Source organism: Mytilus edulis, chromosome 6 (assembly GCF_963676685.1).
Source record: "Mytilus edulis chromosome 6, xbMytEdul2.2, whole genome shotgun sequence".
NCBI classification, from domain to species: Eukaryota; Metazoa; Mollusca; class Bivalvia; order Mytilida; family Mytilidae; genus Mytilus; species Mytilus edulis.
In genome coordinates this window covers 81120000-81145209 of record NC_092349.1, presented here as the reverse complement: position 1 = coordinate 81145209, position 25210 = coordinate 81120000, and the positions used below count along the sequence as shown (strand labels likewise).

At 30.6% G+C, this 25210-nt stretch overlaps 3 protein-coding genes across 4 annotated transcripts; 2 read left to right on the top strand and 1 right to left on the bottom strand.

Annotated features, from left to right (window-relative positions):
* Nucleotides 1-282: 282 nt before the first annotated feature.
* LOC139528597 (uncharacterized) lies at nt 283-12917 on the bottom strand. Of its 2 annotated transcripts, none has more exons than XM_071324632.1 (16): nt 12696-12917; nt 12155-12387; nt 11350-11462; nt 10598-10826; nt 9949-10080; nt 9016-9177; nt 8298-8434; nt 7231-7336; nt 6257-6340; nt 5831-6011; nt 4831-4920; nt 3930-4016; nt 3263-3320; nt 2698-2739; nt 2130-2315; nt 283-1036 (listed from the first exon to the last, which is right to left on the bottom strand). In XM_071324632.1, exons 1-15 carry the CDS (start codon nt 12895-12897, stop codon nt 2249-2251), a joined length of 1923 nt encoding a protein of 640 aa, XP_071180733.1. In that variant the 5' UTR covers nt 12898-12917; the 3' UTR covers nt 283-1036; nt 2130-2248. The 2 variants fall into 2 exon arrangements, with proteins under 2 accessions (XP_071180733.1, XP_071180734.1); XM_071324633.1 differs by having other exon boundaries at nt 10598-10830; nt 11354-11462.
* An 8391-nt stretch (nt 12918-21308) lies between these two features.
* Nucleotides 21309-22463, top strand: LOC139526667 (uncharacterized). Its single transcript, XM_071321829.1, has one exon. It carries the CDS (start codon nt 21309-21311, stop codon nt 22461-22463), a length of 1155 nt encoding a protein of 384 aa, XP_071177930.1.
* Nucleotides 22464-23347: 884 nt separating this feature from the next.
* On the top strand, nt 23348-24670 carry LOC139526666 (uncharacterized protein F54H12.2-like). The gene has a single exon (XM_071321828.1). The coding sequence runs from the start codon at nt 23348-23350 to the stop codon at nt 24668-24670; it is 1323 nt and encodes a 440-aa protein (XP_071177929.1).
* The last annotated feature ends 540 nt before the right edge of the window (nt 24671-25210 follow it).

Below are 25210 nucleotides of genomic sequence, written 5' to 3'. Positions count from 1 at the left end.
AACTCATAGGTAACCTAAACTTATATGCCCCATCTACAAAGGCAGATTGTGAGCTTAAATGAACAGTGACCCCATTTTTAATTTGATTTCTGTAATAAGTAAAAGCTCATTTTTAAGTAAAAAATAGCAAAATCCTATATTCCAAAAAGGGAAATAACTAAGTTAATTAATATTTATACTGAATATTTTGAAGTTACTTTCCTGTACATTATTGCTATTCAAAGTTGCATCTTATATTCATCAGAATTTTGTAAGATTCTAAATAAATAAGTAAAAGTCATCTTACTATTATATAAATATTTTAATCGTTTAGACAATCTGTATTTGCAGAAAAAAAATATGCTAATACATTATGCTATGTTTTGTGTCACACATTTAAAGTTCAACATATATTTTCAAGTTTAAAAACAAAAAATATAGAAAACTTAAAGTTCTAAACTGTCTTCATCTTCATCACTGTCTTCAATGTCAGAATCTATTTCCTCAATTGGCAGTTCTTCAACTGAGGCAAGGTACATCAACATTTGCTGCATTTTTTCAAAGTCATCTGTAAGTACACCTTCTGTTAATGTGGTTTCTGTTAGTACCTCACCAATATATTCCTTAAACAAAGTGTTAAGTTTACACATGGCAAGTTCCAAGGACATACCCTCTCTTAACAATAATGCGGTTGATCCAGGTGTTACAGAAGAATTAATTTGTAACTTAATTTTTGAATATAGAGTTTTGTTCCAATTTATAACAGATAGCATTTCTATCTTTAGCAAATTCATTTCTTCGTGGCATCTATCCAAAAGACATTTGGACTGAATTATCTCCTGCTTTGTTGTGGAGGAGATAACTGTATCTACAGCATTATTTAATTGCAAAGTTTTATAAACTTCGCTGTCTAGATCTTTGACAGTATCAAATAAAACATGTACTGGTAGTTCTCCTGATGGCATTCCAACATTGTTGTACAGGGTGATCGACTTCTGTATTTTCTTTGATACACCTTTTAACTGCTTGGACAGTCTAGCAAAAACTGATTGCCCCTCTGAAATGAAAGATAAAGAATACAATGATATAGCAACAGCTACAAGTGCAAATAAAATCACTTATTTCTGTTGATCATTAAATTGCTATAATTTTTTTTCGCTTCATTTATTTTTTTTTCTTCTCCATAAATCTTCATTATAGGACACAATTTCACAAAATAAAATGAGCTTCATCTTCTAATCTACCTTTACAATTATCAGAGACTCCTTCCTCTAAAAGAATTTTTTTCAATAATCCTTAATTTCTATTTTTGCATATTTTATAACATTAAAATAGGCACCCATTTAAATGTGTTATGCAACAAAATAAATCAAACCATTTCTGAAAAAAATGCGATCATTCTGCTCTATATGGTCTAGTTATTGTCTCTTTGACACATTCCCCATTTCCATTCTCAATTCTATTTTTATAAAAATATAACATCCTTATTCAGATTTTGCCTAGAATACTGAATACTTGAAAAAAGTATTGCAACACTTACATCGAAAACAATGTATAATGACATGAATTGTAGAATGTATATATACTTTTAATTCGTTTACAGTTTAAAATGTGAAAAGTGAAAAAACCTATTTTCGTGCAGCTGTTTGGACATCCATGTAGGATTAATATTGGACAAAAAGTACTTAGTTAACACCATGAATTCAATCTTAAATCATAAATGGATTAAAAGCATTTGTTAAAAACAAAATTATATACATTCTAAAATTCATGTCATTTTACATTGTTTTCAATCGAAGTGTTGCAATACTTTTTCTAGGTCTATATATATTATTATTGTATAGCAATATAATATTTCCCACAGAAAGTAACCAAAAGATAGCGTGCAATAAATTCCAATATTGCACTAGTGCAATAAATCTTCAAGATTCATGATGTCATCAATGACACAATATTAGTTTAAACCAATTTTTACTTTCAAACATTATATTGCTATACAATAAAAGGGTTATTGCATAAATATTGTGAAATATTGTCCCTCGTAGAACATATATTGCACTCGCAAGCTCGTGCAATATAAAATTCTACTCGGGACAATATTTCCCAATATTCATGCAATAACCCTATAATATATATGTGATTTCACTTACTGGCATATTTTCTCATAAGTCTGAGCAAGTATTGTCTTTCTGACATGTGGGATCTGATGGCATTTAGGTTTAATTTTCTTTCCTTTTCCTTTGCAAGGATCAAGTCAGAAGTAAATTGATCACTTGTTGGTGTAGGTCTGATAGAATGATGCTTTTTTTTCAAATATCATCAACTGTTTTTCTAATCTGCAAAAAATATAAATATACATGATCAATGATTTCTACATTCATAAAGCTTCTCTAGCAGAATTTATCAAAATTTTTATATGAAAGAAATAACAGTCTATATGATAACAAGAGATTGTGAATACACTGGTGTCAACTCACACTATCATTTTCCTTGTTAAGAGAACAATTTAAATTTTGGTTTTAAAGACATGCACTCTGCATTTCTATGTTCAGTGAACAGTTAAAAAAAGGATAAAATCATGATTTTACAGACAATATTATAAGAAACCTGTGTTCTAAGATTCAAGTTAATTTGTAAAAAGTCTAGTTGCAAACACACTCTCCCTAACAAAATTTACGTTAAAAATAATGTTAAAAATCAGAACTAAATAAAATTTACCTTTTATCTTCCTCACTGGTTTCTTCGTTTGATTGATGACCACTGAATAAAAAATTCAATCTATTATTCTTTGATATTTTAAAATTTATGAACAATTCCATCAGGCCATATACAAGTTGACAGTGACCTGATATGGTATGTACACAGCAATAAAATTTCATATTGACTGGAAGTATATTTATGTCACTCATTTTAAACTTGTAAAATTAAAGCAAATTTAATGGCTGCATCATATTCTGAAAACCAGAAAATATTTTTTTTTCTTTTCTATAACATTATAAAGTCTTCTCAGAGAGTCATCAGACCAGAGACATAATTATGTAAATGCATTATTTGTCTCTTATCGTAATGGCTTGCTAAATGCTTTGTTTGTATTGACTTTTAATAAAGATTTACATCTTCAAACGATATACAAATGTATATATATAAATATAAATAGTTAAACCTGTATATATATTATATTTTAATTTAATTGGACGTTATCCAAATTCCAATTGTACAATATACAATTTACTTTAAATCTCATGTACATATGAACTAGTAAAACAGTTAAAAAAAAGATTACCTGATTTTAAAAAATCTTTGAAGGTTTATAACATACTCATCAGCCTTGCTTAAGTGTACTAAAAAGTAAAATACATAAGTTAATATAAACATCCCAAGAGAAAACTCATACATAATGTTTTTATATGTTACTGACATTAACATTTTTTATATTGAATACTTTTAACAGTGTTTTCTTTGTAAAGCCACAAAACATATTACTTTTCAGATTGTCTTTTTGTAAAGAAACTTACACATGAAAAATATTTCATTTATAAATGCAACGGAATTATCATTATCCTATAGTCTCAATTGCTAAGCTTCCATCTTGACATTTTTTCAAAATATCTTTTTTGTTTTGAATGTTTTTAAATTCAACAAACAAAAAAAAAGATGTAAACTTTAATCTTGTTTTTCAAAAGTATAAACAAAAGCAAATTTTCTCATTGACTTTTACCAAATTCTATTATTTAATATTTCCTCATTATTGAAAAATTTATTTTCCTGAATATAACCAATATGAAATAAAGCTGATTGAATTAATATCGATGTATACTTTAATGAAAACAAACTTGCTATTGCAATAAAACAACTATTGTACAGACATCTGATGATGCAAATGAAACATGAAGATAAAAAAAATAATCACAGAATCACTATTAAATCACAGGTTATACAATTAAACCTACATGTGCTATCACTGTTATTTGGGGATAAAACAGCACGTTTTTCTTCCTCTATCCACTCCATCACTGTGTCGTCTTTTATTTCTAATTCTAAAATTAGCAGTGCAATAACAGTCTTAATGCAAGGATTTAAAAAACATGTATTTAAAAAGTTTTGAATTCATCAATTAAATGATATATACAAAATATGTGGTCCGAGTACACAGTTATCGTCCTTTGATTTTCCTTGTCCACGAATAATTTTTAGTCCTTAGTGTGGACAGTGTGTTACTTGCCAATTTTTGTTATACCCTTTCCAAATTTATTTCTCCATGTTTTATGCCTCATATAGCAAGTTGGGGGGTGAAATGACACTGTAAAAAAAGTTGGGTCATAAATATTAATGTAAAGTAGTGATTAGGTCCAGCTGAAAAAGGTCAAAAATTAGCACTTCGGAAGCTGTCAAAAGATTTCAAGACCCCCTTAACATAAGATTGTCCATATTTTGAGTTAGAGCTGATGAAGTTTTCTATAATTTTGATATAATTTGTCCCAAAAGTAGTACAACACACTGTAAAAATATTATTGGGAAAGCGCAGGTGGGATTTTTTAAATTTTCATTTATTGTCTAAAAGAAATGCACTACGAAATAACTGTGTACTCGGACCATGTATTATATATGAACTGTTATTCTCTCTGTAGCTATGTTCTAGTTTATGAGAATAAAATGATTCATTCATTCATACATTTTGAAAAAAGGATATATAGAAGCTTCATGTTTGTTTTCCTAATTCTATTTAGCAAATTAACAGATGATGTAGGTAAAGATAGCAATATCAATTCAAGAAAGTTATTACCTATTACCAATGGGAATTTGGAGGACTAGCTGTTACTATTACAGAAAGTTTTAATAAAATATCCATACCCGGAACAGTTGCTAAAATTTCTCTCAAGGCAACTTTTGTAGTTTCCATCAGTTGGATGGTCCTCTTTATTTTCATGACTAGCACTTCTCCTGTAGTATAAAATATTATAATTAGTAATGTTAGTGAAAATTTGTTTTAAAACATATCAGTCTATGAAGTTCATTATATTTTATGACTGTAATTAAAAGCAAATATAATATTATGCCAAAACAAAACAGTTATGTAAGACTCAAATAAGATAAGATAAATAATAGTTTATTTAAGTGTCACATATTGATCTATAATAAAATTACAAAATAGCATCTTAAAAAAGGATCAATACCCAGGCTATAAAGACTTATGAAACACTGTTTATCCAAAATAAAAGCTGAATCAGTATAGTACTGAAGAAAAATGGGTTTTTTTTCTCAAAAAGGCATAGTCACGATTAACATTATTTAAAACTCATTAAAGATGAACAAATAATTATAAAATATCTAATTATAAATGCTTCAAAATAAGAATATGCAACTTACTAAAATAAATCAACAGTAAGAACAAACGAATTGGAATAACATTTTAGTTCCAAAGAGAGTAAGTAACAAAGAGAGGATACCAAAAAAAAAACCTACTCAATACATGTGACACATAGATATAGGAAGATGTGGTGTGAGTGCCAATGAGACAACTCTCCATACAAATAACAATTTAAAAAGTAAACCATTATAGGTTAAAGTACGGCCTTCAACACGGAGCCTTAGCTCACACCGAACAACAAGCTATAAAGGGCCCCAAAATTACTAGTGTAAAACCATTCAAACGGGAAAACCAACGGTCTAATCTATATAAACAAAACGAGAAACGAGAAACACGTATATATTACATAAACAAACGACATGTATGAGTTTCTTAATTTGTAAGACTACTTGCCACAGTCAATACAAGTTTGGTACTAACCAATCCTTTTAAAGATAAAGTGGTAAAAATAAATCTTACTTTGAAATATTTTATAAATCATACCTTGTTTGTCCCTAATTTTTCTTCCATAGTGGATCAGAGCATCAGTTAGTAGATCACATCTGTTTTCTGGGGACATTTCTTTTGATATATTAGAAAAACCTCCTAAATAGGACCACAGTCTTTCTATTCCTTCACCATCAGTTAAACCAATGCCCTCAGTTCTTCGTGGACCATATATAATCTGCAATATAGAAAATCTTTTATTTTATTAATTGTATTGGAGAGGGTTTACCAATAATGTATGGGTACAGTTAAAATGACTTTGATATTATTATACAAAATTGAAGTATATTATAGTGTGTCTTGTTCAATGCTAGTTAGCAAAAGTATAACTTTTAAATTCATACACTAGCAGCATACTAAAAAACAAAAATAAATATTTCAAAGTATTTAAAGATTTACCCAACTACACTTGACAAGCCTTACCTGACAAGATGCACTGTGTCCATAACAGTGAAATATTGGAATTGAAAATGTTACATTCTGTGATATTTCTTTATTTCCAGCTTTCTGTAAAAAACAATGTTATCTAAAAAAAAATTGGTATTTTTATATACTTAAGACCTAACAGTTTGAAATAAAGGCCACCACAAGTCATTACCAATTATAGCCTATCGTATGGCCTAAAGTACATCTGATTTCTTTGTAACTAAATACTGCAATTAAAATTCCCTTTTTTTCCAAATAATATCATGTAACCCAATTTTGATGAACTTTAATCATTACATAATTAAACTATCTCCTATATGACTTAAAGCTGCACAGTTAGTACATGATACACCCATCGCTTTTTTCAAATATAAAGTTCCAAAACTATATATAAAATTCATGTAATCTCTATAAAGAGGAAATAAAGATATGAATGAATATCAGTAATTTATCAATAAAGATACTAACCATAGTTTATTTGATAGATATATACCAGCCACCAAAAATCATGAAAAGTGCTCAAAGCTATGTAAGATATTGTTCTTCAACTGGAAAATCCCCAATTATATATGAATAAAATCCCATACCTTATACCCATATCAGGTATAGAATTTATAAAAATCAAAAGGGAACTTACCTTAATAGATATAAACAATTCACCAAATTTTCAGGAAAATTAAAGTTTAGTATGATGTCAATTATCACTAAATTAGTACACATTTTTGTTTAGGGGCAGTTGAAGCACATTCATTGTGTAAAATTATGTTTCAATAAACTTAAGTAAGTTTTTACTTCTTATGAATAGGATTTTTCAACTTTCCAATATACATCCATCAATTTTTGGGATGCCCAATTTTTTATGTATATTGTTTTGGTTGTAGCCAGATTTTTCAAGACATATATATGAAATATTGTAACTTGGGATAAACATTAACTGCATTAAAATACAAAATAAAAATAATTACACATACCTCAATGTGTCTTTTGAGCATACAAGCTATATCATATGAAACATGAATTTTATCATTTTTATTTTCTTTTAATAAGAGTTGTATTAAGAAAACTGCATAACCAAGTCTGGAAAATAGGACAAATAACAACATAATACAGGAAAATAAACACATATTACACTTCTGTATACTAAGACTAAAATATATTGCAGAAGTATATCAGCATTTTTTATGATTGCTCAAATTTGATATTCATGTTTGTGATAGCAAACATGGATAGATGTCTCAAAATTAGGGATGCTGTCACTGTTCATTAACCATATCTCATATGATGATTTCTATTTTTTTAAAATTTTAAAATGTGTATCTTGTTCATGTTATAAACTGTTGGCACATATATTGCATTGCATGTATTAAAATAACTTAATAATTTGATTCAAAAGTTGTTATCAAAATGACCAAAATTTTAATATATAACTATGACAGAACAGATATCAAATGATCTCCACGGAAATGAAATATACAAATGCTTATACAACTGCAAACCTAATATCACTGACTTCACTTACATTTCCTTGAAATAATATATGCCCAAGTTGAGAACCCATCCACAATAAATCAGATAAGCTATATTGCAATTTCTATTATCAGACTGTATGTGAATTCTTCTATGTATGGCAACATACAGTTAATCTGGCCACAAACATTATAAACATAGACTTAAAGATTCTCTTTAATAAATTATATCTAATTATATCATCATGCACAAAATTATGAATGGATTAATAATAATAAAAAAAAAATGCGAACTACTTTTAATTGAGAAATTATTCCATTCTTTGGATTTGATAGAATTAAGCAAAATCTGAGATTTTTAATTGTGATTTCAGGAAAAATTTGCCTACTGATGATGTATGTATCTAAAATATGTAAATGCATGTTCTAATTTTTGTGATACTCACTTAATTGCATTATTTGCAATTCTAAAGACCTGCAGGTACATGTATTTTTAAATTTTCAGTAAATTTTAAAAAGGTTGAGGAAAAAAAAGCTTCAATATACATGTATTGCAATAATTAGTAAAATACCTTTCCCCATGCTTTAAACTAAAGAATTTCTGCGGGAAATCATGCCTACAAGTTGCACCAAAAACAGCAGTTTCTGACAATTTTTGGTTCTTTGACTTCGATCGAATGTCATTCCCTGCCTGGAAATCACTGCATTCCTACAAAAAAAAATGTTTGTTTTCCAAATCTTAATGTAGGCATGTATGATCAAAATAACATATTTGTAAACGAAATTATTGTTTAACAACATAATAGGTTATGGCTTAAATATTCGGTAAAAGTTATTTAAACTTGTTATCAAGATTCAAAAGGGGAGATAACTGTAGTTTTCCTATCCCCAATGTGAGATATATGTATATAGAGAAATTTTGAAGTTCAATAAAGGTATTCATGCTCGTTTTCAAATAACATAATACAATGTACTTCATCTGTTAATGCAATTATAACATTAGCACAACTCAGGTAATTTCAAGTAAAATAGTAAATAATATTTGTAAAAGGGGAGATAACTGTTGTTTCTAGTACATTTTGGGCACATGTAAGATCTTTATTACAAAATATTTTAGGCAGTTTTCAGGCAGTTTTTAGGAAAAATAAAAGAATAAGAAAACTGCATAAACACTAAGAAAATCGCTATGAAAAACTAGTAATAGGTTTTAATGAGAATGATAATTTGGAGTGCCTTTGAAAGGTAAGGGGCAAGTGTAGAGCTGCAGTCAATTTAAACATAGGTTGCTACCTTATCCACTTTCAAGCTACCATAGCTACTAATAAAGTCATCTACCAATTGCTGTTCAATAAAAAAATGGTCCTTATGCTTAGGTGATATCCAATGCTGACCAGAAGAAGACTTCCTCACTAACTGAAAATCTGCATCGAAACAATATATGTTCTTGTCAGCCTGAAATTAAAAGAAATTGTGTATTCATTACAATAAACATTTATAAATGCACTCATTTGTTGCAGTCAAAGCTAATGATCATTTAATCAGAAACCTATAAATATAATTGGTGTCAGAAAAAGCTATTTATGATATTAAGTGCTTAAATTTTCGAATTATAGTTTCTTCTTTTGCTATTCTACCATTATCAATTCTGAATACATGTACATTTGCACTCTATATATATGGTTATTATACAAAATGTAGACATTAATCAAACATAAAAGTGAAGATAAATTTTAATGAAATTTCACTGGTTGCCTTTGCTAGCATACCGGTACCCCTTGTGTACGTGAAAAAGGATGAAATTTTTCAACAGATAAATAATATGTTTATAAACTGCAATTCATTTCTGTGAAGATGCAGACCAAATATGAAGTTATAAGTCCATTAATATATAGTCAATACCAAACAGTGTATTGTAATTCTATATCATAATCCTATAAATGAAAAAAAAAAATTCAAGTTGATTTGACTGTAATAACTTTCCTTTTAAAACCTTAACCTAATGATATTTATTGTTTTAAAAAACAATAAGTTTGTGTTGTACAAATTGAAAATTGCTATCTCATATGGCTTATTCATCTGGCATTTGAATAAACATAAAAGTCTTTTGTTTCAGTAATAAATGAGAACACTCATGAAAATATTTGACAGATAAAGGTACTTCTGGTCAAGTTAATTGTAATATTTCCTCTAATCATTAGAGGAAAACATTAGATTTATAATAACCTCGAAGCAAGCTGGACAAGAGCAACCATCATCAAGATCTGGAAACAAATCCGTACAATAATCCATTTGATAAATGTACTGTCTGAATTGATGAATAGTTTCATTTATCAATGTCTTATAGATCTGTTTTCCCTGTGAGCATTATAAATAAAAAAAATAAACATAAATATATTTATTCATAGGTTGTTATCCTTGTCAAAATACTCAAATAATGTTGATAAAAAAAGATGCATTTTTTTACATCTAGTAAATAGTTTTCTCGTTTGATTTGTTTTCTATCCAACCTGTCATGTGGGTAACTTCTATAGCAAATCACAGGCTATGGGTTTTCTCATTGTTAAAGACTGTACAATGTCTAGAACTGAATACATCCACTTCATCATGTAAGTTTAGTGGATTGACCTCAATTCATTTTTCTCATACTTTAAATAGTTCATCTATAGTAAATTGTTTTCTTAAACAAATTTTTCATGTCAGGGCCTTTTAAAGCCAACCACATGGTATGGTTTTTTTCTCATTGTTGAATTTCATATGGTTGCCTATAACTGGTCACATCCACTTTATTCGAACTTTGATGGATAGTTGTATCATTAGCAATCATACCACATCTCCTTATTTTTAAATAGAAAAGAAAATTGCCAAAATTAACCTCTTGGGTCACTAATTCCTTGTACAGTTTTGGCTGTCTAGCTTTTAGGGCTTCACAAAATCCCTGCGCTGAAACTTTACATTCCAACAGTAATCCATTTAACCACCGCAAAAGGTCAATGTGGAATGCCAAACGAGGATGTTTTGGTGAAGAAGCCCATAAATTAAACCTCAGCAAAGTTTCAGCTTCTTCCTCGCATGTACAGAATTGGACTGTCCTCAAATGCTGTCTTCCTGTAAAAAAAAATTACAAATTTTATATTTTATATTTATATTTTTTATCAAATTAGTTCATTTTGATGGTCATTAGTTCATAGAAATATAAATCCAGCAATAATGACAAGTTGTATATTAGATTAAATATATTGTATGAAAAAGAAAAACACTTTAAAAGCACATTTTCTAAAAAACTGTGTGCTATAAACAAAGTTTGTTGTGGCAGCCTTCTTGAATTCCAATTAAAAAAAAAGGCCAGCATTAGATTTGCTGATAACCATCAACCACTTTTATAATGAGTTTGGCTTCATTCTTCCTGGTTAGATTAAGTTATACTTAAAAGGCATGTCAGCATTTTACTACAGGTTCTGACTTTTATACAACACATGTGTTACTAACTATAGCTTATATAATTACAAAGTATACTATAATGAAAATCAAACTTGTCAAAACTACAAAAATAATATTTGTCACAATTCCAGTCCTCTTTACAAGAATATTAAATACTGCAAGATTATAATTTATCTAAATATTCACTTGCCTTTCTCATCAACAATTACCAATTCTTTTAAGTAGCTTCTTTCACAATCAGCATGGATTTTGATTTTCCATGGTGCAGTTGGTGGTGAATACCCAAAGAAAGTGCCATGCTAAAATTAAGCAGATTACAGTGCATGTAGTATAAATAAACAAAATTATGTTCTCATTAACAAATTGGTGTTTAAAATCCCTTTCATTAATTTAAAGTGTTAGTTTATTTTTGATCTAGAATACCTGTGCAAATCTGATTTGTATTATTCATTTGCCTAAAAAAAATTTACATCTGCAAAAGCAATATCATTAAAATTTGTGCATTTGTGCGGATAAGTAATTATAATAGTTGCATCTGTTTTAGCCAAAGGGTATTTCATGTTAGTTCGCTTTATATATTCATGTACAAATAGTTTGAAGTCAGTACAAGTTGGCTGTCATGTCATGTCTTGTTATCACATTAAAACATTTTTATACAATATTGAGGAATGATAAATCCCACTATATATTTGTATTATGATAGTTAACACAAAATGGAACTACAGATATTCACGTCATGCCCTTTAATATTTACATTGAAAGGTTAAATTTATACCATGGAATGATAAAATCCCGCAGTATATTAAAAAAAAATTAGCAGTATACATGCAATGGTTTTGCTTAATTCAAGACTGTAAGACATTTAGTCACTGGTGAATTATAGTTTTATTGAAAACCATTAATCATCTTAATAATAGCTGAGCAACAAAACAACTCTTTGTTACAAAGTCAAATAAATAAGTTTACTTGCGATGAAAAAAACAATATTTACCATCCATTTTTCAAAAATATGTAGGTGAGGATGTTTGTGTCTTTCCTCTAAACAGTCAAAACAAAGTACTGGAGTAGAAATGCAATCAATGCATCTAAATAGATCTATGGTATTGATACCACAATCATTGCAGGTCAACTCAGTAACAGCATTCTGTTCAAGACCTACAGCCACAAGCTTCTTGTAAATACCTCCCCAATTTTCCAGCCTTTGGGTCTTTGCTTTTGTATAACCTAAAAATAAAAGTCTGTAAAAACATTTTTTTTTTCCTTTGTTGTTAGTTTTGTTTACTCAAATTATTGTTAAAAGAAGTTTCTAGTCCTCTAAGTTGTATTCTTCTGTGGCATATGCATTGGTGGATCTAGGAACGTGGATATACAAAACAACAAGTTCACTTTAGGGTAAAACATTGAAAATTTTCAGGGGAGATAATTCTAGTAAACACTATAGTTTTATAGATAATTATATATTTAAGGCCAACATTTTTAAACCTGTAGTCAACATTTCTCGAAAAAAACAATGAAATTTGTGATAGATTTACCTGATACTTCCTCTATATCAGTAGAAGTTGAACTAGTTGGTTCTGGCTCAGTCTCAATTTTCTGCTCTTCTATAACATCTGGAATAGGTGGTACATGTAACTTAGTGTCTTCAACTTTTATGATTTTTGTCTGTTTTCTACTCCTACCATTTTCAAATGTGTAAAAGGTAGATGGCCTACCTCTTTTCCTCATGAGAGGCATAGTTTCTGAAAGAAGTTAGTATACATTTATCTGTCAATTATATACCGTTCTGCTTTAATGTATTGTTTAGAGTAAACTAGAATTTTACTGATTAAAGATATCCGCAGAGAAAAACACATTCAGGATCATCACCTCAACTTTTTAAGGATTTAAAATCACAAAAATCATGATATGACTAACATTTTCAGATAAGATCTTAAATAGCCTTATTTTGACCATTTGTATACTCATATGTTAAAATTCATTTTACCAGGCATTATTATTAACCAAGTATTTCTTATTTTGATGTTTTTCAAAGTAAAATTCTAACCAATATTTTGTAATAGTAGTCCATTAAATTTTACCAATATCTCTAAAAACAAGAGGCTGTCAAAGGGTGCATTAGATTAATAATTGTCATGAAGTGTCATTTTTCAATCATTCAAGGATCATAGTTCATGAATAGCAAAACTGATAGCTATTTATCTCATTTGACCTCTATTTTTGAAAATCAAAATATCAAATTGTTTTTGGATGGTTCATGAATTATTGTATGGAAACAAATTTAGCTATACCAGCCTGCAAACTCTATGTGTGAGCAAAATATCAATAATTGGCTTTGTCATGTTTGTGAAAATCAAGGTTCTTTCTTACACACTATGGTTGATTTTCTTCATTTGTTAACAATTTTTATACATAAATGAGGCCGTTAGTTTTCTCGTTTGAATTGTTTTACATTGTCTTATCGGGCCTTTTATAGCTGACTATGCCATATGGGCTTTGCTCATTGTTGAAGGCCTTACAGTGACCTATAGTTGTTAATGTTTGTGTCATTTTGGTCTTTTGTTGATAGTTGTTTCATTGGCAATCATACCACACCTTCTTTTTTATATACATGTACAGAATACAGATTGATATTTGGATGTGCATTGATTGATATTTAAGATACATGTTTTTTTTAAATATAAAAAAAGAAGCAGTATGATTGCCAATGAGGCCAAATGACCCCAAAATTAACTACTATATATAAAAATAAAAAAGATGTGGTATGATTGCTAATGAGACAACTATCCACAAAAGACCAAAATGACACAGACATTAACAATTATATGTCACTATATGGCCTTCCAAGCTGTTATTGGCATTAAATTAACTCTCAGTAACTTTGAGTATTCTCAGGTCTGTCTTTAATTTTCTTCGTTGTTGGTAGGAATGAAGGATGGATTTATACCTGCCATGTCCTTTTTTTGTTTGTGTTTTATGTTTTTCTTTGATGAGTGAAGCCTTTTCAATAGACTTGTATAGTTTGTTCTTATGCTGTGCTGTTACACCAAACGTTCAGGGTTAGGGGAGTGTTGAGAGCTCAAAAACATTTTAAAACTTCACACATTCTTTAAGTGCCAATCAAAGGATGGGAACCTGCTATTCAATGTTTTGCTAATTTTCTTGTTATAAATTACGTCATTTTTTTCTAATTTTCATATCCATATTTTCTCATTTTTGAAGGCAATATTGTTGCCTATAATTGCTTACATACTCTTCATTTGAAATTTGGTGGAATGTCTCCATCCACATCTCCTTATTTTTATAGGAAATATCTGACTACTATTGTTATATTGTAAATACTGTGGATTCATTATTATTCGTTGGATACAAATTTTCATGGATTTCGTGGGTACTGGTAAACAACGAAATCAAATGTCCCACGAACTGCAATTTTATGCAGACTTTGACAAAACCAAGAAATCAGATATCCACGAAAATGCATGTTTTCACCAATCCACGAAAATTGATACCCAAGAAAATAAATGAATCCACAGTATATCACTACAGTACTTTTTTATGTCTTTTTGATTAGTTTTCATATACTGTTTAAAAAAAAAACTTTTAAGAGAAGTTCACTTAATAATCAAAACACATTTAAATGTGTTAAACATTGAATTCTTGTTGAAACTGAATTACATGTACATTAAATAAGCAAATCTGAAAGTATTGCGATGCCTGGCATAGTCCCTTCCTGGTTAAACATTCATTGTACTAAAACAAAATAATAACTTATGATGGTTTTGTCTATTTAATAAATATCAAACATAATAAAAAAAAATGTGAATAATTAATTATTTTAGTGAACTCCAAGAACCATAACTCTGCACCAAATCATCAGACTGGAACAAATTCAAACATGATCCATAACTTTGAGTTTAAATCTTGTCATATTGAACTAGATACCAATTATCAAAGTCATATCTTCAGGCATGATGGAAACAAGTGATCAATTTTCCTAGTGCAAGGACCATATAACTCTGCACAAAATCACCAGACTGAAATAATATTGGAATAGCATAAAATGTTATTCCATGACTTTTTTTTGCTGTTTTTCATAGTATGTTCTTGGTTTGGTGCTATTACACCACTATCCCAGCATTCCCAGGTATTGGGAACTGTTGGCATCAACAAACAAGTTCAACTTCTTCAAATTCTGCATGTCAGAACCCTGTAAGTCATGCAGTGGTTGTCTTTGTTGCTGTACTAGTATATATTTATCTTTCATTATTTTTTTGGTATAATAGTTTTCTTGTTTGAATCGATTAAAATTTGGTGTTTTTCTGCCTTTTATAACGACTATGCAGTATGGATTTTACCCTTGCATGTCTTGGTTAAAGGCTGAATGGTAACCTATAGTTGTTAATTTTCTGTGTAAAATATGTTCTCTTGTGGAGAGTTGTCTCGTAAAAGCTCATTGGCAATTATACATCTTTTTATCTTTTATATCAAGTAAAATAACACATACCAAAAAGACATGTTGACCATACAATAAGGCCATTCACATAATTGACTTGACACTTACATTGATATATAGTGTCTTAAAAATTAACCAGCCAAACTTTAACAATTTAATGTTAACCCATGAATACTACAAAATTGTCTCATTTTAAGACGACATCTGAAAGACAGACATATTTACATGTACATGTACATAACTATCATAACTTGAACCAAATATAGTTCACCAATTCCTTATATTACGATAGGATCTGAATTACTGACCAAATAATAGAGGAAAAGATAACAACCTTTCAAACGAGTTTAAAGTTAGAGGCTCTGTGTTGAAGACCGTAGTTTGACCTATAATGGTTTACTTTTATAAACTGCGACTTGGATGGAGAGTTGTGTCATTGGCACTCATGCCACATTTTCATATATCAAAACGACACTATTACTAAAGTAAGACAATATAATTAGGTCAAGTTAATTCATATGACAACTCTCAGTGAATTCAAAATGCCAAATGTATTCTGTTTTGAAAAAAGAACATTCCGTTTAGTCATTGTTACTATAATCATGATAATTGAAAAATAAAGCAATGAATTTTACTTATCATAAAATTGAGAATGGAAATTGTGAATGTGTCAAAGAGAAAACAACCCGACCAAATAAAAAAACAACAGCAGAAGGTCACCAACAGGTCTTCAATGTAGCGAGAAATTCCCGCACGCAGAGGCGGCCGTTCGCTTGAATTGTTTTACATTGTCTTTTTGGGGCCTTTTATAGCTGACTATATGTGGTATGGGCTTTGCTCATTGTTGATGGTCGTACGGTGACCTATAATTGTTAATGTTTGTGTCATTTGGTCTTTTGTGGGTAGTTGTCTCATTGGCAATCATACCACATCTTCTTTTTTATAGTTCAGTGATAATGAACGCCATACTTATATCCAAATTGTACACAAGAAACTAAAATTAAAATAATACAAGACTAACAAAGGCCAGAGGCTCCTGACTTGGGACAGGCGCAAAAAAAATGCCTATCTTTCCAACTTTTGTAAAAAAAATGTACATAAATATATATATTTACATGCATTTTTTGTATTCATAGCTATTGGCAAAAGATATGAAAAAGAACTGTGATAAATACATTTAATAAATCATAAACAAATGAAAGATTATCACTAAAAATAGTCATTTATAATAATAATTACAATATACATCATGTACATAACATATCAATAAACTGATTATTTTCCACTTTAAAACAAGTTGAAAACAGTATAGCACATGTCTGCACAAATACATGTATACGAGTCTCTAACAACACTAATAAGTGTGTCTTTCTCCTCTTGAATAAAAGCAAAAATCGGTATCTTGGATTTATAAATAAAGATACAGATAATTGGAACCTGTACATGTTACGTACATGTAGTTAAAAAATCACCAACAGTAAACTTTTCTAGGGATAATAATCCACCACTATGTTGATCTAAATGAAAGTAACTACAATGTACATGTATGATAACAGATTGTTTTTTTTTAATGCATTATCAGCTTAGCATAGACCAAATTGGCTGTCTTTAGGATGCTTCAATCGGATCATAAACTTGTACTAGTAATGGTCTGTTCAGTTATTAAATTTGTGGTGTCTTTAAAATGTAATATTTGAGTCTGTTCCTAATAAATGGCAATGATTTTGTTCATCACCTGGTGATAACTCTGGAAACCTTCACAATGCTGTCACCGTTGTACCATTATATTATACTCTACTTCTTCTTCATTGTGAATTCAATTGTTTATTTCTCACTTCAAGTTAAAATTTCATACTTTTCCTACATGTATGTGTATATACATGATATACAGTCATGTAACTCCTATAACAATTTCTCTATTTCAGGGTGGCTGTTCCACGGTACAAGTTAAGAACTGGTGAAAAATACTTTCTTAGGCATGAGCTAAGATTTAGACGACTTCTTCGATTCTTCAGTTTCATTGAATTCAATTTCGCTTGTTAATTTATGTGTTGTGTGCATCTTTAATAACGACATGATCACTTGTAACTGAGTAACTCTCTCATCATATATTATATCTTATATAATTCTGTTTAGTTTAATACTGTCCGTATTATGTCACCTCGTAAACGTCGGACATTTTGTATGTCAATGGCACCTTTTCAATGCCAGTTTTTGCGTAAATCATGTCGTATAAACAGATGAACGTCTTGCAAATTTTGCCACAAGTGTCATCGAACATAAATATATGTGGCTTCGAAAGTTAACATTCGAAAATCTCTGGTTTTTACCATACAAACGTAAATGGATCGGACACGGAGTGAACATGTAATTTCTGCGTAATCAAGAAATAAAGAATGAATTCCAGAACAAACGACTCTTTTTTAATGGATAGAGGAAGGATACCTACGTTTACTTAAAGTCATTATAAACACATTTATTGGCGAACCCAGACCTAAACGATTTTATGTACAATATATTTATAAGCCTGCTTTCGGGGCTGCTAGTTTACTTTACACCCCCAGTTTTATAAAAAAAATGCTATGCAACTTAATGTATATATATAGTTATTATCTATAGATTTCTACTCTGCAAGCTTTACCTCAGCTTTACATGGTGAAAAAAAAATGTTGATTCCGTTCCACGTGAACGATAACTTGACGACTCGTCATTCAATAAATAATACCATCGTTTTCCGGCGGTTATCAATGTGTACTTACTTTAAAATTTTATTATACGGCCTACCTTTGATTTCATCAACTGGCAATATTTGCGGTTGGATATCTGGATAATACAGTAATATATGATAATTTGAGATTTAAACCTGATTAAAATGGATGCTTCGCAGTGCAACTAGTTAAAACAAAAGTCGGGTAGATGTTGTACACGTGTTATAAATGCACGGAAATTTTTGTTATTGCTTGTATAAGACATTTGTTAGACCGCACGGTCTCACGGTCTTATACTTTCTTTAGTGGTTGGTTGATCGCACTGTCAAGTTTTGTTAACGATATTATCAGAATTTTGTTAGACCGCACGGTCTCGCGGTCTTACTTTGTTAGTTATATAAGAAGACTAAAAAACCTAATATATTTCTTATAATAAAAGGTAAAAAGTATAGGATTGGGTGAAATAATCTGTATATTGTCAAAATATATAAATAAGGAGATGTGGTGTGGTTGCCAATGAGACATTTATCCACTAGTAAGACTTAAGTTCTAATGACGAAGACAAATGCAATTATAGGTCATTGCATTGGTACCCAAGTAGCATCTGTAGCCGAATTTGGATATAAACAAATAATTAGGAACTATTTAAAAGTTGTCATAGAAAGGTCCACAGTATGCCGCTGGTGGACTTTTGAAAAATCAAGCAGATATTGCCGTTATACGCGGACAATTTCGGATACGTCCAGCTGTAGAATTGTTAACGATTAACAACACCACTGTCATATGCGTGCAATCGAAGAATTTTTAGATATGTAGAAGAAATTCCTAGAAATAGAAAATCGTTTAAACCAATAAAGGGAATACGGACCATACATCGACAATGATCGAGTAGAAACAAAAAATCTACAAACGGTACTAGTTCGAACCGTGTCATGCTATTGTGGCGGGTGCCTTGAGCATGGCCATTGTTTGTTTACTGATCTAGTTGGCATTTCGTTGGAAGCCAAAGTAGAGCGAGAGCTAGGATTCCAATTCAGAGGACGAGACATTAGAAGATGACAGATATGAGACATTCGTTGATATGATAAATACCGGTCATTTTTTTGCAATTTATGTGCTGATGCGGAAAATTGTCTCTTCCTCCTTAAAGCTACATCGGGAGTCATAATTATGTTAACAGGAGAAGAAACTAATGAGTGGGGTCGACTTTTTCTGATGGAACATCAGTTATTAATGGACATTATTTCATAAAGAAAAAAACATCACGTTTTACAGTACAGTCTTTTTAAAAATCAAAAGACAATTGTCTCAAGCGCTTCCGTGTTGTATGTATGTGAAGACAATGTTTTGAAAAGAAATAAGCTCTTTTTTGATTGCACTTTGTAAATACAGCTGTTTCTCAAACCACGCCTCTTTTGGGGAGATCTTGAATATTCATAGAAAACTAATTTTGTTTACATACTGGTTCCCAGTTATGCTCTCTGTGTTTCGTCTCACAGAGACATAACTTGGGAATGTTACCAGTAAATATACACGTGCATATTGTTTACATTGAAATCTGTGGTAACCTTTCATTCGAGGTAGTGGTAGTTAAAAAAGTTAGTGTCAGTTTAAACTCTGAGAAGTTCAGGGCATATAAACGTTGAAAATATGCCGCACAGCCCTATATTTTGATCTTTGAAAAAAATTGTGGTGCATATAAACTTTCAATTCTAGGATAAGATATTTTTCAAAACTTCATGGTTAAAGTGGTACAGTTTTAGCCGTAAAAGGAGTTCCTATGGGAAATTGCATTGTCAATATTTACAGAAATGCAACCTATAACCGAAGAAGAGAATAAATAATGTTTTGGAATGTGTTAATTTATGTGAACTGATTCATTGATTTTCATTTGAAATTTTTATTGTGTCACGGCTTAATAATGTGTCACGGCATAGGATGAGAGCACTATAGAACTTTCTCAATATTGTATCAATATTGTCCGAAGCAATAATATCTAATTACATTGAAGAATTTTTTTATTATTTTTTTATTTCTCCAATTGATATTAAAAGAAGTGATTTAGAAATGTATGACGCGTTATTTATCTTTTCTCTCGCGTTTGATAGCTCTTGCATTAAACAATGAGTATTTTGTTTTTGATATTTTAGAGAAATGAGTAGTATATATTGTGTGGCAGCAGCAAATATTTTTGCCACGTTGACAAAAATTTTGCCCCCGTCAGCAAAAATTGCATAATATATTTGTTGGATAATATCAAAATATTGATTTTTAATTTGTAAAATATAAAAGAATGTTTTTATTTTTTTTTTCACTGCATTAAACAATTTTAATGCATTACCAATCAATTTAACATTGTTGATATGCTGGATATGGAAGTAGTAAAAGTAAATTGAACATTTAAAAAAAATTTTCATTTCATTAAACAATTTAACGCATTACCAATCATTTAAATTGTTGATATGCTGGATATGGAAGTAGTAAAAGGAACATTTAAAACAATTTGAGAGCTTTAATTTGATAAAAGTTTAATTGGTAAATATAATAATTAACCCTAACCCTAACCCTAACCCTAACCCTAACCCTAACCCAAACAAAAATATCATACATTATAAATTATTATTATTATTAATAAAACATGGATGAGATAGAATCATGTGAAAATATAGCCAGACTTGATAACATATTCGATATAATATATGCAAAGTCAGTTTTTGACATTCTGAAGAAGGAAAATCAAGTGGAACACATAAGTGGAGGAAATGCATGGGATTTTTTTTATCAAGTAGAAACAGATAAAGTGTACACCGATTTTGTTAATTTAGTCAGACAATCAAATATTCCAGATAATGTGAGAGTCTACTATCAACTTACATTTTTACAATCAACAGATTGGAAAAATACTATATTGAAAACACCGCACAGAGCATCTCGCATAATAGATAAAGTTGAAAAAATGATAGATTTGGAACCTATTTTTAACAATGGAAAATGATGATTTAGATGAAAAACTTAGGAATGTATATTACAATACAGCAAATGGGGGAGCATACCTAAGTGCTGAAAAAATTTATCAAACGTTGAAGACATCAAGAGATGGAAATGTACCAAGCGTATACAAGATCAGGAAATGGATGGAAAAAATAGACGACTACAATTTACAAAAACCTGTAAAACGTAGAATTAAAAGAGTGAAAATAATTGTATCGGAACCGTATGAGCAATACGATGCTGACCTTATGGATGTATCCAACATACAGAAATATAACAATAAGACACGTTTCCTGTTGGTTGTTATCGATATTTTCACACGGTTTTTATGGATTTATCCATTAAAAAACAAGTTTGGGAAGACAGTAGCTGATGCATTTGAAAAAATCTTCAAACATGGTAAAATCCCTTTGAAGGTTTCCACAGATGCGGGAACTGAATTCAAAAACAAAGATTTGAAACGTGTGTTTAAAAAATATGACATTTACCATCATGTCTATTTAAATTCCGACAGTAGTAAAGCGTCAATAGCAGAGAGGGTCAATTTGACATTTCGGAGGATGATGTTCCGATATTTTACAAAGCATAGAACTTATAGCTATCTCAATGTTCTACAAAATTTGGTAGCAAGTTATAATGCAACGCCACATAGAAGTTTAAATAATACAGCTCCAAAAGATGTGAATGAGAAAAACAAATATGATTTGTGGGCATATATGTATATTAAAACTCCACCCAAAGAAAAACGAATCAGAGAAAAGAAAGAAACATTAAAAGTACAACGTAAAAGAGGGAAACAGTTTCATTTTAAAATCAATGACATGGTAAGACTGAGCCATTTGAAGAAACCGTTTCAAAGAGCTTATCAGCAACAGTGGACCTCCGAAATATTTAAAATATATAGACGATTTCTAATACATGGGAAAATCTTTTATAAAGTACAAGATTTTTTGGACAAGGAAGTTGTAGGCAATTTCAATTATACAGAGTTGCAGCGTGTGAAAAAGGAGGCTGACGCATTGTGGTTTGTTGAGAAAGTGCTTAAATGGCGAAGGCGGAATGGTCAACGTGAGGGTTATGTAAAATTCCAGGATTGGGATAAACGTTTTTGTCAGTGGATTCCTGAGAGAGATATTGTTGACTTTTAAAATGAGCTTTTACATGGTCATTAACAGTAACAAAAATTTAGACATTTACCCACATAACAGACCACACAAATTCCGTACATATCTTCAGACGCCAATAGTGATGAAATCAAAATGGAAAGTCGCATTAGTTGATATTAAATTATCATCAAATAATGATCTATATATATATGCAAACATATGCGGTGATGTAATAGTCGATGGTAACAAACAACCCTTATTGAAGCGAATATGTTGCTGCTCTCAAACTGAATACTACCACTTTGATCAACTTGCATACATTCCAGTGGTGAAAAGTGAAATAAGAGACATTGAATTCTTTATTACTGACATGCAAGGGAGTCATGCATCATTTTTAAAAAATCCAGTGTCGATTACACTGCACTTCAGGTCGTATCCATACTTTGCATGATAATCATGGAATTGAACAATTCTCAATATGTGCTAGACCCTAGGACATGGATAATGTACTATGAAAATCTAGCGAATGACAAACATCACAATTCATATCTTAATAATTCATACAGAAGAACTATCCAGAGTGGTGGTTCCCTCACTAATTCAGCAGCTAGCTTCATGGAACCAATCACATTACCACAAAGTAAACCACATGCGCAATCACCCATTAAACTTGTAACACATGCACAGCAGCAGGTGGAAAATGCTAAGTCGGAAATTAGTCGAGCTGTGAAAAAGATAAAACGCAAACGTGGGAAGTTACAAAACAGTAATAGAAAAAGCCATAGAGGGGAGCAGAAGAAAACGAAAAAGACAAAGAAAGGAGGAAGGAAAAATAAAACAAACAGTAAGAAAGGAAGTGTACAGAGTGTGAAAAAAAGATTAAAGAATCAGCTAATTGAAAAGGATATTTTCCAGTAAAATTCAAAATGGCTAAAATAAATCCTGAAACATTTCATGAGCTGCAACCAAGTCAGTTGTCTTTATTCAATCTACCAGGTCATCAAACTGCAGTCACAAGAATCACATATGAACATATTCGACCAGCTGCAACTTTTACAAAGACATCGCCAATAGAGTTTCACATATCTGGTGGAACAGAGTATCTAGACTTAAGTAAATCAACAATGCATGTACGTCTAAGACTTAAAAGAGGAGATGGAACCATAGCAGATAGCAGTGACGTTAATTGCGGGCCTGTGAACTATGTTTTGCATGCATTATTTAATCAAATAGATGTTTTAATTCAAAATAAAATTGTCACATCTTCAACAGGATTTTACCCTTACAAAGCTTATATGCAAACTTTATTGAAATATGGGAAAGAAGCTAAAGAATCGCAGCTCTCAAGTCAATTATGGATAGACGATCATCAAGGAACATTGGATGATGCAGATTGTAACACAGGATCAAATCTTGGGCTCTACAGAAGAACAGCATACATAAAAAATGGTAAAACTGTTGATCTTGAAGGAAACATTTTCCATCCCCTGTTTTCAATGAATCGTTACATATTAAATCAAGTAGGAGTTACTGTGAAATTCTACAGATCGAGACCAGAATTTTATCTAATGTCGGTTGATGAAGATGCTGATTATTACCTTGAGATTGAAGATATGTATCTATCAATAGCAAAGATCCACGTTCACCCCGGCATTGTATATGGCCACGATTCTATACTCAGGACAGTAAACGCTAAATATCCCATTGTGCAAAATGATGTTCGCACAATTTCACTTCCAGCTGGTCAAATAAGTTTTAACTTCAACAACATATTCCAGAATAATAGACCCAATAAGGTATTGATAGCCTTTACGGGGAGTCAAAACATAGCAGGTGACTACTCACTATGTCCGTGGACATTCAAACATTGCCACCTAAGTGAAATAAATCTTAAAGTTGAGGGAGTGCCAGTTTCCGGGAATCCTGTCAGAGTAAAATTTGACTCGTCAAGTGGAGAATCATCCATTGTTGCATTTCGCAATCTATTTGAGGTTGCTGGGAAAACTCTGCAAGACTGTGGTAATGGATTAAACAGAGACAGTTTTTCTGAAGGATATGCCTTGTATGCCTTTCAACTGGAACCAATTTTTGAAGGTTTAGATTATTTAACATTGAAAAGGAATGAACGTGTCAATTTGGAATGCACATTTGATTCTCCCCTCACTGAACCAACAACTATAATCATTTATAGTGAATTTAGTGGATATTTTGAAATAACTCAAACTCGAGACATCATAATTCAAGAATGAACACTATGCAATTGGAGTGTATGATTAATTGTGATGAACTAATGAAGGATAAAATTGTTGGTATATTTGCAGCAGATCAGATACCTAAGATAGTGAGAAATCGACCCATGGGATTTATTTGTAACACTGAAAATCATTTTGAGAATGGTGCACACTGGATCGCCTTTTTCATAAATGAGGAACGAAGAGGGATATTTTTCGACAGCTTCGCACACTCTCCCGATTATTATTCACGTCACTTCTTAAAATTCTTTGAACACAATGCGATATCTCTGGAAATAAATCAAAAACGATTACAGAGTGAGAATTCATCAGTATGCGGTCAATATTGCATTTTCATCTTATCACTCTTATGTAGAGAGTATGATCTAACTAACATTCACGATTTTTTCAGTGATAATCATCAAGCAAACGACATCTTTGTTTTCAATGTGATTGGTAAAACCTATTCACACTGCATATGAAAAAGTGTTTAAAATGATGAGACACATGGTAACAATCATCATTCGAGCAAGAGGTGATCATCATGAGTTTGGTGAA

What these genes read in the sequence shown, in the direction of transcription:
- LOC139528597 (XM_071324632.1), bottom strand. Translation starts at nt 12,897, where the DNA reads ATGCCTCTCATGAGGAAAAGAGGTAGGCCATCTACCTTTTACACATTT. An exon ending in CTTGTCCAGCTTGCTTCGAG is followed by an intron (nt 9,178 to 9,948) that starts GTTATTATAAAT and finishes TTTTAATTTCAG; the next exon opens with GCTGACAAGAACATATATTG. An exon ending in AAATAACAGTGATAGCACAT is followed by an intron (nt 3,321 to 3,929) that starts GTAGGTTTAATT and finishes TTTACTTTTTAG; the next exon opens with TACACTTAAGCAAGGCTGAT.
- LOC139526667 (XM_071321829.1), top strand. Translation starts at nt 21,309, where the DNA reads ATGGAAAATGATGATTTAGATGAAAAACTTAGGAATGTATATTACAAT.
- LOC139526666 (XM_071321828.1), top strand. Translation starts at nt 23,348, where the DNA reads ATGGCTAAAATAAATCCTGAAACATTTCATGAGCTGCAACCAAGTCAG.